Source organism: Erithacus rubecula (assembly GCF_903797595.1).
Source record: "Erithacus rubecula genome assembly, chromosome: 3".
Lineage (NCBI taxonomy): Eukaryota > Metazoa > Chordata > Aves > Passeriformes > Muscicapidae > Erithacus > Erithacus rubecula.
This window is the reverse complement of record NC_136689.1, coordinates 3596716-3612601: the sequence shown is the minus strand read 5'-3', so window position 1 is coordinate 3612601 and position 15886 is coordinate 3596716. Positions and strand designations below refer to the sequence as shown.

The following is a 15886-nucleotide window of genomic DNA, read 5'->3' as shown; positions in this document are numbered from 1 at the left end:
TATTGAACTCAACATCCCCATCAAGATCCCATCAGCAGTATTTAATCATCCAGAGGTCAGGAAGGGATGTAGTCAAAACAACCTGCAAGGCTCAAAGGAAACAAAACCAAAGCTTGGGTAGAATGTTGGTTTTTGCTTCAACAGGTACCCTACACCACATCACTATTTATGTAACATTGCTATGGGTTTTTTTCTGCCTAAAAAAAATATCCTGCTTAATTGGTCTGCAATCTTCCTTTATAATTTTTTTTTTTCCTTTGGCAGCAATTGTTTACAATCTGTGGACATTTTCACAGCATCTGCCAGCCTGGGATGTCAAAGTTTATTCCTAAGACTGCTGCAGTGCAATTTTGTTATCATAAATAATATTTCAAGAAGCTGCAGCGACTCTGACTAGTCATAAAGATTTGCCAGGCATTTTTTGTGTGGAAATAAATGCTGCTCCTTTCTTCTGGGCCACCAGAACTCCCCAGAGCAGAGGGAGGCCATGGTGCACCCAGCCCACCTCAAGCTCCTGTGGTTTTGTTGTGGGGGGCTCTGGAGTCACCCTCACATCAGCAGTGGTGTAATGAGGAGGAAAATGGGATGGGGAAGGACCCTCAGAGCAGATGGAATTAAAATTTAGCCCTCTAGTCCATCTCTATATTCATATTTATTCAGAGATTCTAAGGAATGGTTAATACATGTCCTTTGGGCTGGGGATGAATAATGTGGAGCCTGCCTGGGCTGATGGGCAGGGGGATGAGTAACCATTCCAGGGGTGACTCAGAGCTGGCAGCTCCCATCAACAGCCTCCCAGGATGATCAGATCAAAGGAAGCCACTTTGAGCTTAATAGATTTTGAGAGACAGATGGTGCTTGGCTAAAGGGTCAACAGAAAAAAAAAAAATAAACAAATTCTTCTTTGCCTCACACCTTGTTGTGAGAACAATTTACAGTGGCAGCTGATCTATTCTTCTCTGATGGTGCTTTCTCCCTAAGCCAGCTAACTGCTTTCCCTTTTAGAAGTCAATTCATAGATAGTTATTGATATTGGTCAGGTAATTCTGAATCTGAGTCCTGAGCTATGGATTCAGGCTCTAAAAGGATGTTTTCAGACTCAGGTCTGGCTGGTTATGTATCCATCCAGGATATGGATAGAAATGAAGGACAGGCATTTATCATGGACACAGAACTCCTGAGTTACAGAATTATTAAGGTTGGAAGGGACATCAGAAGGCCTCTGGTCCCATGCCATGCTCAGAGCACGACCAGCACAGTGGTTTTATCCAGTTCTGAGATTATGTCAGGGTCTTATCAAGTCATTTGGAGCACAAACAAGGACACAGATCTCATTTGAGCCTCTCTTCCAGTGCTTAAACATCCTCACTATTATATTTTTTACTTCCCTGTTTAATCAGGACTTGCCTTGTCCCCTTAATTCAGTTTCAGAGTGGAGCTTGCTCTTCCCTGAGCACCATCAAGCACCATCCCTTTACAGATGCAGGTTGTTCTCCAACACTGTCACTCCATTCCCAAGCTCCTGCTCTGGGATGGCTGTGCTGGCATCTCCCACCATGGCTGGCAAGGTTTGCAAGGATCACAGAACTCTCTGAGGGATCTGGTGCTAATTGGAAATTGCATGAAGCAGCTAATGACAAGGACAAGGGATCTCTAGGCAGGGATTCTTATTCCTCCATTATCCTCTTGTTTCCATCATCACTGCTGGGGTAGCAGGAGTGGAGCCAGCTCTATTTGGAATATAAAACACTCTGAAATACTTCAGTTTGTCTCAGGAGAAAACCATGTTAGGCAGGTCTGGCTAAATGGAAGACACCACACCAGTAAGGGAACTGGATGGAAAATCCATCTTCCTTTAAAGCAGCTTTGTTTGGAATCAGTAAAAGGTAGAAGAGAAATGCTGGGAGTGCTGTAGCTATCCTCCCCTGAGCAGAAACTGCACACTAAAGAACTGAAAGGAAAAACTGCCCTGCAGTGCACATTGTCCAGCAGGAGCTGTGTGGGAGTGTTTTCCTCCAGCACATCTTCATTCACAGCCATTCACCAGAATCACAGAATTGATTGGCTTGGAAAGAACATTAAATCTCATCCAAACTCACCCCCTGCCATGGGCAGGGACACCTTCCACCATCCCAGGCTGCCCCAAGCCCCATCCAGCCTGGCCTGGGACACTCCAGGGATCCAGGGACAGCCACAGCTTCTCTGGGAACCCTGTGTGGAGCCTCACTACCCTCTGAGGAAAGAATTTCTTCCTAAATCCAATCTAAACCTCTGTCAGTGTGAAGCCATTGCTCCTTGTCCTATCACTACGTGCTTTTGTAAAGTCTATCAGTTTATCCTTGTTCCAAAAAACTCCATCCTAAACTCTTTAAAAAAAAAAAATCCAGTGTTATCTGAAATTAAATTCAGTCTTGTCATCTGTAAGTTGACTGAAAAAAAATCTGAGGAGCATCTTGCTCTTTGCAGTCATTGAAAAAGAAGTTCACAAGCTGAATTCACTCCTCTGAAGTGGCATTCAACACAAATGCATACAGATTCCTCATTATGCCAGTTTTTATAACATCTCAAATTCTCAGAAACCTCTCATTGTCAATTTTCTTGGAAGTCCAGAGATGCTCTTTTCCACTTGGATTAAATGAAATTTGCATATTTTTGCCCTCTAGCATTTCTCTATGTAAAAAAAAAAAAAAAATAAAAAAGAAAAAAAAAAGCTCTTTATTCATACTCTCTAAACAAATTAATGAGTCAAGTGCCAACGGCCTCTTGTGCCCATCCATGGCACACACACTTCAGTCCAAACAGCTTCAGAATTTTCAGCAGCAATAAAACATAAAAAGCTGTAAAGTATTAATCTAATCTGCTTTTCTGAAAGGGGGGTCAGGCACTGGAACAGGCTGGCAAACAGAGAGGTGCAATCCCCATCCCTGGAAGTGCTCAAAACCTGCAGATGGAACATGGTTCAGTGGAGGTCATGGTTGAACCTGGTGATCTTAGATTGGTTCTTTGATTTAGTGAATTTTTTATCTGCAGCTCTGGGGCTGACACATCCCCTCCCACTGCAGCCAACAAAGCCAGTCCAGGAGCTGGTTAAACACAGGGTTCTGTGGAAATGAGGGCATGGGAGGGGACTGCATTCCCAGGTGAAATATCTACTCAAAAACGAAAGAAATCCTCTTTGAAATTCTTTGCATGGACTGCAACGGAATGGTTTCATTTTTCTCTTCAGTGATATCACATTTGTGAGATCAAATCACTAAAAATCAGGACATTTTATGGTGCTACCAGGTGTTACCAAGGTGTCATTTCTGGTTGGATCTCAAGGTATGTTTGTTTAAATCACTGGAAGTTAGAGAGGAAATTTCCAAACTTCACAGACAGAAGTCAAAGGGACAGAAACTTCATAGAACAGAATCCCAGAATCCCAAAATATCTCAGCTTGGAAAGGATCCATAAAGATCATTGAGTCCAACCCTTGCCAGCTCTGTAGGCAAACTCTTCTTTGGAACAGCCTCCCACATCCTGAGTGTTTTTAAGGTGCTGGTTTTGATCTTTAAACTCAGTTTTAGTTGTACAGAGGTTTTTGAAGCCACACAGCACTGCTCAAATATTGTGGGAACTGACTGAGTGGTACAACATAAAGCTACCAGAGCCAGTAGAATTTTCCTCTTTATTTTCAGGACACATGGTTCCATTTCCCATGACTCTATCAAAATGCAGCCTTAAGTAATATTTCTGCCATTTGCTCAGATTCCAGTAACTGCTGTTAATGCTTTCTCTGTACCCAAACCAAATGATTTTCACATCAGATTGAGAAATACTCTCAACATTTACTAAATCTCACTGCAAAATCTCTATGTGCACTTTAAAATGCAGGCAGTAAATTCATTGCACAATTTCCTTTCCTCATAAAGGACTGGGGTTAATTGTAGCCTCTCCTTATTCTGAGAACATTAAAATCCAGCACAACTGTGCAAAGGCTGCATCCAATTCCAGCCCTGACAGGGAAGGAATTTTGCATGGGTCCCTCAGTGGCTGCTGAAAACAACATCACCTCTGCTCCTTTACTTCCTGTTATTCTCCTTCTTTCCTCAAAAATATTTCCTGATGAGAAAACTCAGTGAAATCACACACTGAGCCTCAGGAAAAAACCTCAAATCAGGGGTTTTAATGTGGTTACCTAGGGAGTAGAACTTCCCTACAGACATTCTTTCACACCTGAGGAACCCACAATGGTGTTTCCTCTGTCTTCCACTAAATGCAGCAGCTTTTAGTGCCACAGCAAAAGGAAACATATAAATTGTGAAAGGACAAGTCTCCCAGATATGAAGCACTCACTGAAGGTCTCATGAAGGATATTTTGGGGTTTTTTTTGAGGGCAATCCATAATTTTTGAGCTCTACTACAGACAGTTACTGGCAGTTTGTAAGTACCCAGTGGGATGGGTTTCAAATAGGGGGTGGAGAGATGCAGCTGAGATCATTATTAAAGCATTATTAAAGCTTAAACTGATGGATTTTCCAGGCTTTTTGCTTGTGTCATCATTCAGAGCAAGCCTGGCACTGGGGGGGGTGAGTAACCTGATAAAGACCATTACATGCATTTAAAGAACCCAGCTCTGCTATAACTGGAAAACCTGAAGTATTTAAAACATTCTGAGACAGCAACTTATCAGCCCATATCAGAGAGACAGGAACATCAGGCTCACTGAAGGGATAATAGCAAAGCTCCAGTGATATCTGTGAAGCTTTCAGGCTGCTCCTCACTGGTTATTTTCCCCTTTTTGAGCAAAATCTGGTACCTCATGGGGTCTGAATGGCATTGCCTTCCTCACCACTTCTGAGCTGGGAGCAGCACAGCTTTTGAAATATTGTACTACAAAATGCAAATTTGTGTTCTGGACAATGTGATTCCACACCCAGAAAGCTCTGAAAATTCCCTGAGTTTGCTGCTTCCCTCAGTGCTGTGCAAAGCTGAGGTTAGAACAGAACAGGAAATTTTATCTTTAAAAGCTTTGTGATATTCCAAAAAAACATCCTCACTGTACATTAGGAGGAGACCAAAGTTTTTTCACAGTTTTGAGATAGATAATATTCTAATATTTGGAGGTTTGGACACATGTTTCACCTCAAAGAAGAAGTAAGAGAGTTGCCATGGTTTAGTCAGTCAAGTGGAAGTTGCACATTAGATGTCACAAAAATGCTACAGGGAAGAACTTCCTCCCAAATTCAACTTTTTTGGGTGCCCACATGCCAGCAAGGTGGCTTGGGCATGTTGGGAGAGCCAGCCCAGACTGCCAGCAAAGACTGGAGCTGCTCAGGTGAGCAGATGGAGGTGTCTGTTGGAGATTAAGCTGATGAAAATCTTAAAAAGCAAAAAGGTTGTATTGACTGGCTTGAATTCCTGACCACAAACAATTTGAGAAGCCCCACTGAATCCCACATGTTTTTCCCACTTCCCAGTGAGATGTGAATCTTCCCCAGATCCTGTATCAGCTGTTAAGAGCCACTGGATGCCTCAGGTCTGCTGCAGCCTCCCCAGTAGCACCAGAGAGCTGAGTTTGGGGAAATGAATCAACATCCCAAGCTGGGTGTCTCAGCCTTGGACTGACTCCCTCAGAAATGCCATTCCCACTGTGACAGCAGTGTGACCCAGCTGGAAAATCAGCTCTGGAATGATTCCAGATTCCCCAGTGGATTGTTCCCAAGGACTACAAGTGCAGGAGGTGAATCATCCTCCTTTGACAGGCTCGATTATGTCTGAACTCATCAAATTACAGGAGATGGGGAGTTGGCTCATGGCTTTGGACAGACAGCTTCAGACTGCTGGAGGGAAGGAGATATTTGGATATTTCTCCCAATAAGAAGAGCTGAAAGAATGCCAGAACAAAGGAGAGAAAACCTGCTGTGAACAGCTAACAACTCTGAGTGCCACAAATGGGAGTGGGGTGACAGAAAGTCCTGACTGGTTATGAAATCCCATGGCCTGGGTTCCCCTGATGGTCACTGGGACACCATTAAAAAAAATAAAAGAAAGAAAAAATACATTTAAAAAGCCTGCTGTCTACAGGAACATTCTCCTTCTGCTTTAGCAGTGCAGACCTGATGAATATGACAAGTAAAATCACAGAATATCCTGAGCTGCAAGGGACCTACAAGAATCATCCAGACCAGCTCCTGCACAGACACCCCAACAATCCCAGCCTGAGCATCCCTGGGAGCAGAGTCCAAACACTCCTGGAGCTCTGGCAGCCTTGGCTGGGGCTGTGCCCATTCCCTGGGGAGCCTGGGCATTGCCAGCACCCTCTGGGGAAGAACCTTCCCCAAAAATCCAACCCAAACTTCCCCTGACACAGCCTGAGGTAAATGCAGTTCTACAGGCACCTGTATTTTGCAGGAAGATTTAAACTCCCTATTTTTCAAGAGGCAAATGGAATGGTGACAATTTATGGAAGGAAAATTGGAAAGAGAACTGAGAATTCTGCTGCCAGGATATAAAAGTGGCATGTGCTTAACGTGAGAAAACTGAGCTGCTTCTTGTTAACATTACCTCAGAATTAATGAGGAAGAGGGAAAGTTCCTGATGCAAAATAATACAAAAGAAACACAGTAAAAATAAAATTTTAAAAAATAAAATATTTAAAATAAAATACTGCTGCTTTGAAGCCATGCCCATTCTTTCTCATAGCCCACAACGAAATTAAGAAGCAGCACAAACATAGTTTGTACCAATATGGCAGGAATAATGAAATATGGATTTAATTTCTGCAGAAACCAAAATTTTAGCTGGACAAAGATGACAGACTTTAATGCAGGTAAATGAGACACTGACAATGTAAGCAGGGGAAAGATTTCAACCTCACACTTTGGGGTGGAAGTCAAACACTGAGGGATATTAGTGAAGCATTTCTTGCTTGAGTAGCAGCAACTCTCATTAATTAATTCTGATTTAATCTGTTTTCAACTCTCTTTTCTGAATGCAACAGGCACTGATCTCCCAGAGATAGTGACCCACATGGACAAACTCACTCATCTCAGCATGGCACTGTAAAAATGAGTCACCTGCAGCATATCCTTAACAAGAGTCCACCTCAGAAGTAATTAGCTATTGCCAGAAAGAATATTTTTAATTAATGAGAAACTTCAAAGAAGTCTTAAGATGAAGAACAGAAATTTTATAATCTGACCAAACTTCTTTCCCTTGCCCTGACCTCACAGGTAATAATCTGAAATTGATAAAGTTTTGAGGATAAAGGCTGGGAAACTGAGGTGCACGTGAAGAGACTGATGGAACTGTGACCCCCTGGAAAAACATCTCAGATCTCAGTAATCAGGCACTCAAACAAACCCCACCTCCCAAGGGTGAATTACTTACCTCACCATTCAAGAAGCAGTAAAATACTGACACAAAGAAACCCTGGGAAGAAGAGAAAGCAGGCAATTATTAGGTAAATATTTTAACATTTCCACTGACAGGGGATTGTCCCTGCAGCTGGGCTAAAACAGCTCTGCAGCATCCAACCTCTGAGAGCTCTCAGAGGGGCTGTCAGCTCTGGGGAACATCCCAGCCACTCACAGGGGCTGTTAAATTGATTTAGATGGTTCATGAGGGCAAGAGCATCAGCAGATTGCTCAAATTCACCTGAGCCAAAGGTTCTGTGCAATCTGCTGACAGCAGTGACTAAACCCCTGTGATGACTGCAAAGGTTGGAATTCCTGTGAGTGGAACTCTGCCCATTTTGTTTTTAGGGCTGTAATTATTCTCACCATTAAGGAGATGTGTGTCCTTCTTACACACATCTTCACAGAACTAATGCAGAGCAATGCAGCATTTTGTTGAGACACTGAGCAACAGCAGGTAAAAAGTACAATCAATTTTAGGGAATGAAAAGTGTGGAATTACTTCACAGGTGAAGGCTAAGATTCCTTCCTTCATAGGTTAAAAGGGACATTTTTTATTTTAGATATTCAGCTGTGATTTCTGGATGATCTTTGATGGCAAAATATTAGGAATTTCTCTGAAAGCAGCTGGTTAAATTGTTGTTGTCTGCCTATGGGAGTGTTTGCTTTAATTTTATTTTTAAACCACTGGTTCTAAACTTATACTCACCATGTCTTTTCTTTCTGAATCAGAGAAAATAGTTAAAATAAATTCCTAACATCCCTTAAAAAACAACCACATTACATAACTTCTAATATTAATTAAAAATTGGGCTGCACAGAACAGCACATAAACTTGTCTGGAGTCTCTTACAAGCTGAATTGAACAGCAAATCCAACAGGCAGGAGCTGCTTCCCTTTGGTTTAGCAACACTGAGTCCAAGTGCCAGCCCACTGTGTGCTCTGGGAAGACAGAGGCACCTCAGGAGGGGCATCCTCATCCTCTCTCAGGCAGGTGGACTCAAACATCTTCTCTCTCTATTGATTTTATGTGAGGAGCTGAACACAGGGCTGAGTTAAGGGAGATTAATCCCTCCAGTCCACACTGGAGAGGATTTTCCACTCCACATGACACACTTGTACATCTATTATGCACGTGTGAACTAAGCTGAGCTATTTGCAACTATAATTTCTATCACAGACTTCATTGCCTGAAGTTTCATGGCTGAAAAGCATTGAGGATCCTTTCAGCTGATACAGCACTAAGCCTGCTCACTTACCTGAAAAGACTGAAGGAAGGAATTGAAATAGATGAAAACAATCTGGGAAATGTCATCCTCGCCAGGGTTGACAAAGAAAAGCATGTAGGTGATGCCAAGCAGAGGCAGGAGAACCAAGGTGGCCTTGACTGCCTTCCTGTGGGCAGGGAAGAGACAACCAGTGAGCACAGGGAGGGACAAGTGTGTGGGGAGTGAAGGAGAAGCATGGAAACAGTGAGAGCCCCCCTGCCTGACCAGTGCCTGTCCACTGGGGAGAGTCCTGGGCAAGCCTTTGGATCCTGCTCTCTGAACTCCAGGGGGAGAATGGGAACCTTATTTATATTTATATTTATAGCCTCTTCTTTCATTCCCTCTCTTTTCATTGTCTTCCTCCTTCTCTCTGCTATCAGTGAGGCTTGGGGTTCTCTGCAGGTTTGGGGAGTGATTTCTTACACCTCAGGGAGATGTGATCAGTGCCCAGCTCAGCTGAGACCCACTCTGTGCCCATCATTTCATTTTCTCTGCAGTGTGAGCACTTTCTGCAACATCTGCCCACCCACCTCAGCTGCTCAGGGCTGTCTTAGCAATCACAGATCACAAAGCAGGCTGTGAGTGAGGAATCATCAGTGATAACAGAATTATTCAGGGCTAATCCTTATTATTGGTGCTGCAACAGTGTCTTGGGATGGCAGCTGAGAGCAGCATGTCATTGTACAAACACCAAGGCTGAAATTTGGCTAGGTCTGTATAGATCTCTGAATAATCCCATAACAGGATTAGATAGACAGCTAGATAAAGGTAGGCAAGTAGATATTAGGTAGATAAATACAGGCAGGAGAGCACAAAGTCACTGCTAGTGTCAGGATAAAGTGCCAGCCTTAAGGAACCAGCTGCCACACCATTTAATACCTGCCCAGCAAAGGGCTGCACTGCTTTAGATGAGCAAGGCTGCCCCAGGCTTTGCTGGAATACTAAAGACAATTCCCTCAGAGAGCCTGCAAGGGTAAGATCATTGTCATCTGCTCAAGAACAATGGCAGCTGCTGCAGATGGATTCACTCTAATGTCTCTAATGCTCCCCTGCAAGCTGCAGAAGGGATAAAAATGTACTGAGGGCTTTTTCAGGCCAGTTTTTGTTTTATGGCATGAGGTTTGAGCAAGAAAAAAAGGCATTTTTCCCTTCATTTTTCAGGAAATGGTGCAGAGAAGGGTCTGAACATCAGACCACTGCACTGACCTCACTAACAAAACCCTGACAGGAGTAAAAGGAAAGAATCAGGCAAAACAACAAAGCCCATTACTGCAGCAAAGCTGCCTCCAAAGCCAAGGGCAGCCTGATCTGAGGACATCAAGATGCAACTCAGCTTGATATGCTGAGCTTTTATCCAGAAATGAGTTAGAGTGACTGATCTCACTGCATTAAACCTGTGCCATTTCCTGCTGCAAGGACCTGTTAGTCCTTAAGACCCCCAAGCATCTTGCAAAAGACTGCAAATGACAAAAGAAGGGCACTGAGCATCTCTTGGTGTCTGAGAATTTGCTGTTAGACTGTTCAGGCTGATCTTAGCCCTGGTGTCTGAAGGGGCCAGGCCACCTTCCCTGCTGACTTTTCCTTTCTGCCATCCCAGTGCTTGGGGAGTTTTGCTGAGTATGGGAACTGATTTACCTGAGAAGCCAAACCCAAATAAAGGTAGGGGCACACTCACCCCTCATTCCCCTTCCCTACATTTTAAATGGTGCATTAAATACCTGTATGCAGGTATTTATTAAATACCACATTAATCACAGAATCCCAAAATGGTTTGGGTTGGAAGGTTAAAGATCATCCAGTTCCATGGGCAGGGACACTTTCCACTGTCCCAGGTTGCTCCAAGCCCTGTCCAATCTGACCTTGGACATTTCCAGAGACCCAGGGGCAGCCACAGCTTCTCTGAGCACCCTGTGCCAGGGTCTCCTCATCCTCACAGGGATGAGTTTCTTCCTAATATCCATCCAAATCTACTCTCTGTCACCTGCATGGGGCACATGCAGGCCTGAAGTGAAATGGAGTGAAGAGAAAAAATGCAGGCAGGATTTTCTGGAGAGCCTGAACAGATAAATACTGTGGGCCTAATTTATGAATTCCATCAATAGTGGCAGCTGGAAAGACAAAGACAGGAAAGGACAGGACAATAAAGGCAGGAATCACAAGCTGACTTACCTGTACTGGATTGTTTCTGAAGTGGTTGAAGCTCTCAGCTTTGTCATTAAAATCCTAACTATGTTAAATAGAAATACAAAATTTATCTGGAAAAGAAGGGAGAGAGAGAAAAAAATGTTAACCAGTCAGTAAAGTAATGGCCTACAGGATGTGATATGCCCTAAAAGGCACATTTCACAGCTTCAATCTGACTAAAAACAGCCTTTTGGCTTTACCACTGATTGCAACAGACTCAGAACTTTACTAGAAATACCAGATTATACAGCAAACATCCAACAGCATTTAATGTTTCCAAAACAGCAGTGAAAATGGAGTACATCATTACTGCCCTAACAAGGAGATTATTTCTACTCCCTTCTCTTCTGGGTGCAATGAGGAACTGAAGGTGAGATTGATGGATTTGCCACTCCCCTTTTCAATCTGCTGAGCTGGGAAATTATTTGTGCTGCAGCCTCACCACTGAGAATTGATATTTGCTCTAATTGCTGCTGTAGCATCTGCTAGTGACTTTCTTGCATAGTGCAAACAGGAGATTAAAGAGAACCAAAATGAAGAGAAGATTGATCTGTAGATTGTGATCAGTGGAAGGATTTGGCTCTTAGGAGCAGATCTGGAATTGCATTCAGAGCATAAAGAGCAGCTTACAAGACATGGGTCAGTCCCAAAGTTACCAGAACTACACAACTGCTGAGGTCCCAGCACAGCTTGTGAGAAAATATTCACCTCAAAACCAATTCCAGGTTCCCAGGGCTCCAGGAATTTTTGAGCCCATGAATGGAACAATTCTGTGATTGACATCTGAATATTTACAAACACCACAGCAGAGCTGAAAGGTGCTCTCAAAACATGCTTCTCTTTCCCCCTGTGCTATGGGGTATATTTCAATGTTTACATATCTTGGCATCCATCAGAGCATTCCCTGTGGCTCCTGTTACATGGTTTGGAACAAATGGAGCAATAAAACACCTGAGCAGACAGTGGGAGACTGGCAGCACTGGGAATTGTGTAAACACACTATGTGAGATACAAAAAGGCTGTTCTAGGAGTTAACATGACATTTTTGGAAATAATTTCCTTAGCAGAGCAGGGCCCTGGGGAGTACAAGAAGTAAATAAAACAGTGCAGCTTGTGTGTTTGCTCTCCTCAGATTTGTTTTTTGTCATGTTAAGAGTTTGAAGTCAACTGGTTCACGCTTTATTTATCAGAGACAAAACCAGCTCCATATCTGTGGTTTGAGTTGGATCTGAAACTCCTCACACTGGTGACTGCACACAAAGAGAAATCTTCAGGCAGAATCTGCTCAGTGGAAGGTGAATGGAGGTGACCTCCACCCACAGAAATTAAACCTCCCCCTCTGAAATTCTGCTAAATATTGAGGTTCTCCATCAGCTCAGGGACATGTTTGGGTTATTTTTACCAAGGATGCAAAAAAGGCACCAGTCCAAATGTGGAAGTTTTGCAATTGTAATGAAAAGTGCCAGACTGAATTACAGATTCCTAGGTAAGAGCAAATTCCAAGTATCAGTTGGACTGATCACATGGCAGCATTATCATGATGAACTGGGCTGAAGAAGGCATTTCAAGTTTCATGAGTCCTACTTCAATGTGACAGCATCCTGCCACCTGAACTGGAAATTCAAATTGCCACAGCCTGCATCAGAAAATTAGGGATTCTGGCCTTTACTGAAATTCAATTGCAGAGGCATGCTTCATCAGTCCAGAAGAATTGCTAGCTGAAAATTCTGGGAGTTATTTAATTAGAGGCACTGTCACTCTGTAAAAGTCTGTTTGTAATTCTCCCAGTTCAGCTGCCCAAGCCCAGAGCAGAGGCATCCCTGCATCCCTGCATCCCTGCACCCCTGCATCCCTGCAGTCTGTGGGTGGCACATGTGACACAAAGATGGTAAGAGACCTCAGCTCTCTCCAGGAGCACCAGGAAGGCAGGTTCAGCAGGGCTGACTCTGAACAAACTGCCCAGGTGCCTGAGAAAACCCTGCCTGGACATTATTTCCAGTTAAATTTCCCAAGAGAAGGTAACAGCAGCACTGGCCACTCAAACTGAATCCTCCTCCTGAGTAATCTCAGTCTGAACTTCAGAGTGACTTTCACTCTGCCTCTTCCATTATTGTTGCAGTGTTCCTTAGCAGTCTCCTTTACCTACAAACCAGAGAATTGAGGTTTTTTTAAAGGCTGGTGAATGGGACAGGTGGAAGGAGAGTATGCTGAGCTGGAGGGAAGGCAGTGGAATAATGGGTCTCATGTATATGGCCCAGAGGTGGTGGCTTGGATGCTGCAAGTCAGGAGAATCCTCTGGCCTTTGCAGTGCATAAAGGGAGGTTAGAAAAAGAATCCACAGCTCCTTCTGGCTTTGGAATCTCCTTTAGAATGTGTGAAGCTCCTTCAAGGCTTGGTTTTCCACTGTCAGAAGTTTCTCTCCCAGCTGTTGCTGCAGCAGGACAGGACATGAGTGCAGCCTGTTACACACACAGCTCCTGCTGCTGGCTTCATCCCAGTTTCTCCAGGAAAAGGAATAACTGATTCTTCCCCATTCTGGATTTAGTACCTAAGAGAGAAAAGCCAAGTGACTTGGCCTTGGCTATAAATCAATTCCAACTCAGAGTGAGGATAAGAAGAGCAAGAGCATAAGGAGCTGAGTTGGGTTGGCATCATTTCTTGTTAGATTAAGCAGTTGGTTATCCCAAGATCTATTTATATTCACTGGAAAGAAATGGAAACTTTTCAACAGTGGTCCATCTGACATATTTTAAATGAGTGGTTTTGGACTAATAGATAATGGACTTGAACTAGCTGCCCACAAAAATCTTCCATTGATCTTCAGGTTGTCCAGGATACCCAACATGAGCTTCAGTGAACTGAATGGGGCTGTGTGGACAGAGGTTCTGTGGCATTACAGTCCATGGAAGCTTAAAAATGTTTGGAGACATGAACACTTTGTCTCTATTAAAGTTTCTCTGAGACATCTTTAAGACTTGGATAGAGTCACCCCTACATTGCAGATCTTAGCAAGAAAAAAATCCAAGGGAAAAGATGAAAACGTGGTCAGAGCAAAATACTTATTTTTGGTTTTGCCTTCTAAAAGCACATTTCAGTGCATCCTCTTTTAAGGATTTCTTAAAAAAAACAAAACAAAAAACCCTATATTTCAGAAAGACACTTGGCTCAGTAGGATCTTTCAGCAGCACTCAGAGAATCTGAAGATCAGATGAGGTTTTATTGTCCTTGCTGGGGCTGAGACCACAGCTCGTGGGGATGATGGGGGGTTTGCTCAGGAGAGAGGACAGGATCTGGCAGTCAAGCAGGGAACAGGCTGCAAGAGCTGAAAGTTTGGAGATGAAAATGGAGCTGTTTTCTCAGCTGCAGAGAATCCATCAGCTCTAGTGGCCAACCAGACTGAGCCTGATTTACAGGCAGACAAGATGCAGCCTCTGGTGTTTGTTCCTCAGATAGATCACAATGTTTCAGGGGAACAAGGATCTCACTCCACTGCAAAGTGAGCTTTCCTAGAAAAGAGCCTAAGTGCTGCATTGACCAAAGTACACCATTATTTATCAAGGACTTTTTCTGTTATTATTGCAGCTCTGTGTCAACAGATTAATTCCTCGGAGCTGGGCAGCTCTACCAAAACCCAAACATCAGTTCCATAAATGGAGACTCAGGAAAGATCATTTAAGAGAGGTAATGCTGACAGGCAGTGCATCATTTTTATTTCTCTTCAGGCTAATTTTCTATTTTCATTCATTTGTTTATCTATGTTTTCTGCTTCCTAATGGACAACATAACTAAGGATTTTTACCTTGACATTTTACTGGTAGATTAAATGAATCCAAAGGCAAAGTCTTGAAAACAGAATAAAGTGGCTTATTTCTCCTTCTCCTTTATTTATGCCATGCTAAGAATATTGACATTGCTGGAATAAGACCTTCTCCAACCACAGATGGGAAAGAAAAAGTTTTCATTTCTTGCCAGAAGTTTAGTCTTTCCATTTCTAAATTGGGATGAAAATTCAGACCCCCAAAATGGAGTTACAAGCCAGTGATGCAGAAAGTATCTGAGCCATCTGTTTTGGCATTGTTCTATTACAACCTGAACCCACGAGCCCAGAAACTCTTCTGAATCAAAAGAAACTTTCCAGTAAATGATTTTGATGGTAAATTTTTTTCTCTCATAAAAACCTAACTCCACTTGAGAGGAAATTTATCTCCCTTATCAAGATGAAATAGCCAAAGTGCACAAAAGAGGCAATGCTGATCCTGAGGGCTTCTTTGCAGTTTTCCCCAGGCCTAGGAGTTTAAAAGGGAAGTCATTAAGCTCTGCTCTTTCTTTTGAGAATTTAATGGACAACTGGCTTTTATTTTGCACATTTTCTGCCAGGCTTTGTATCTCATGCTTCACAGAAAGCTTGTACTCCTGTGCTTCCTAGAATGCTTGTTCCTCTTCACTCCCAGAAACTGTAAAAATTGTTCTATTTAGACTTCTTATTTTTATGCAGTGTTGTGAAATCACCTCAGGGTTAAGTAACCCAAACTGGGATCAGAGCAGCCATTTGAGTGGGAGCTCTGGATGCTGCCATCCTGACCTCAGTTAATTAATGCTTTGTTGTAATTGTTCCATCATGCTGGCCTGACCTGATCCTCAGACAAGGCTTTTTATCAAAAATTTCTTTTTCAAAGGTCACAGGCACCACAATGAATTCCTTGGGCAAAGGGCTGGAAAACACTTTTATGTACAATCAGGAAAAATGACATTTCACAAACAGAAGTAGAAATTTCAGACAATTTGTAGAGTGTACTTGGTATTGGACACCTTGTTGGGCACTTACTGATTCCACAACTACAAAAAAAATAGATGCAGAAGGTCAGTAATAGCAATGGTGGCAAATTGGAGATAAATCCTGGATGACTGTAATCAAACCAACCCATTATCTTTGTGCTCTGTGAAGCTGAACACAACCTGCATGCAAAGCAGCAGAAATTATGATAAAACTCCTGCAAGAACAACTCAGGGATGTTAACAGGTCATGAACTGCAAACC

The 15886-nt window shown here is 43.0% G+C and overlaps 1 protein-coding gene across 3 annotated transcripts in view; it reads right to left on the bottom strand.

The window, feature by feature from the left end:
- CRHR2 (corticotropin releasing hormone receptor 2) overlaps positions 1-15886 on the bottom strand; it is a 129822-nt gene that overhangs the window by 6351 nt on the left and 107585 nt on the right. For all 3 annotated transcript variants that reach the window (XM_079300330.1, XM_079300332.1, XM_079300331.1), the window contains 3 exons: positions 10835-10920; positions 8657-8792; positions 7372-7413 (listed from right to left, as the gene is read on the bottom strand). In XM_079300330.1, coding sequence (XP_079156456.1) covers positions 7372-7413; positions 8657-8792; positions 10835-10920 — 264 coding nt within the window. The remainder of the gene's footprint in view (positions 1-7371; positions 7414-8656; positions 8793-10834; positions 10921-15886) is intronic.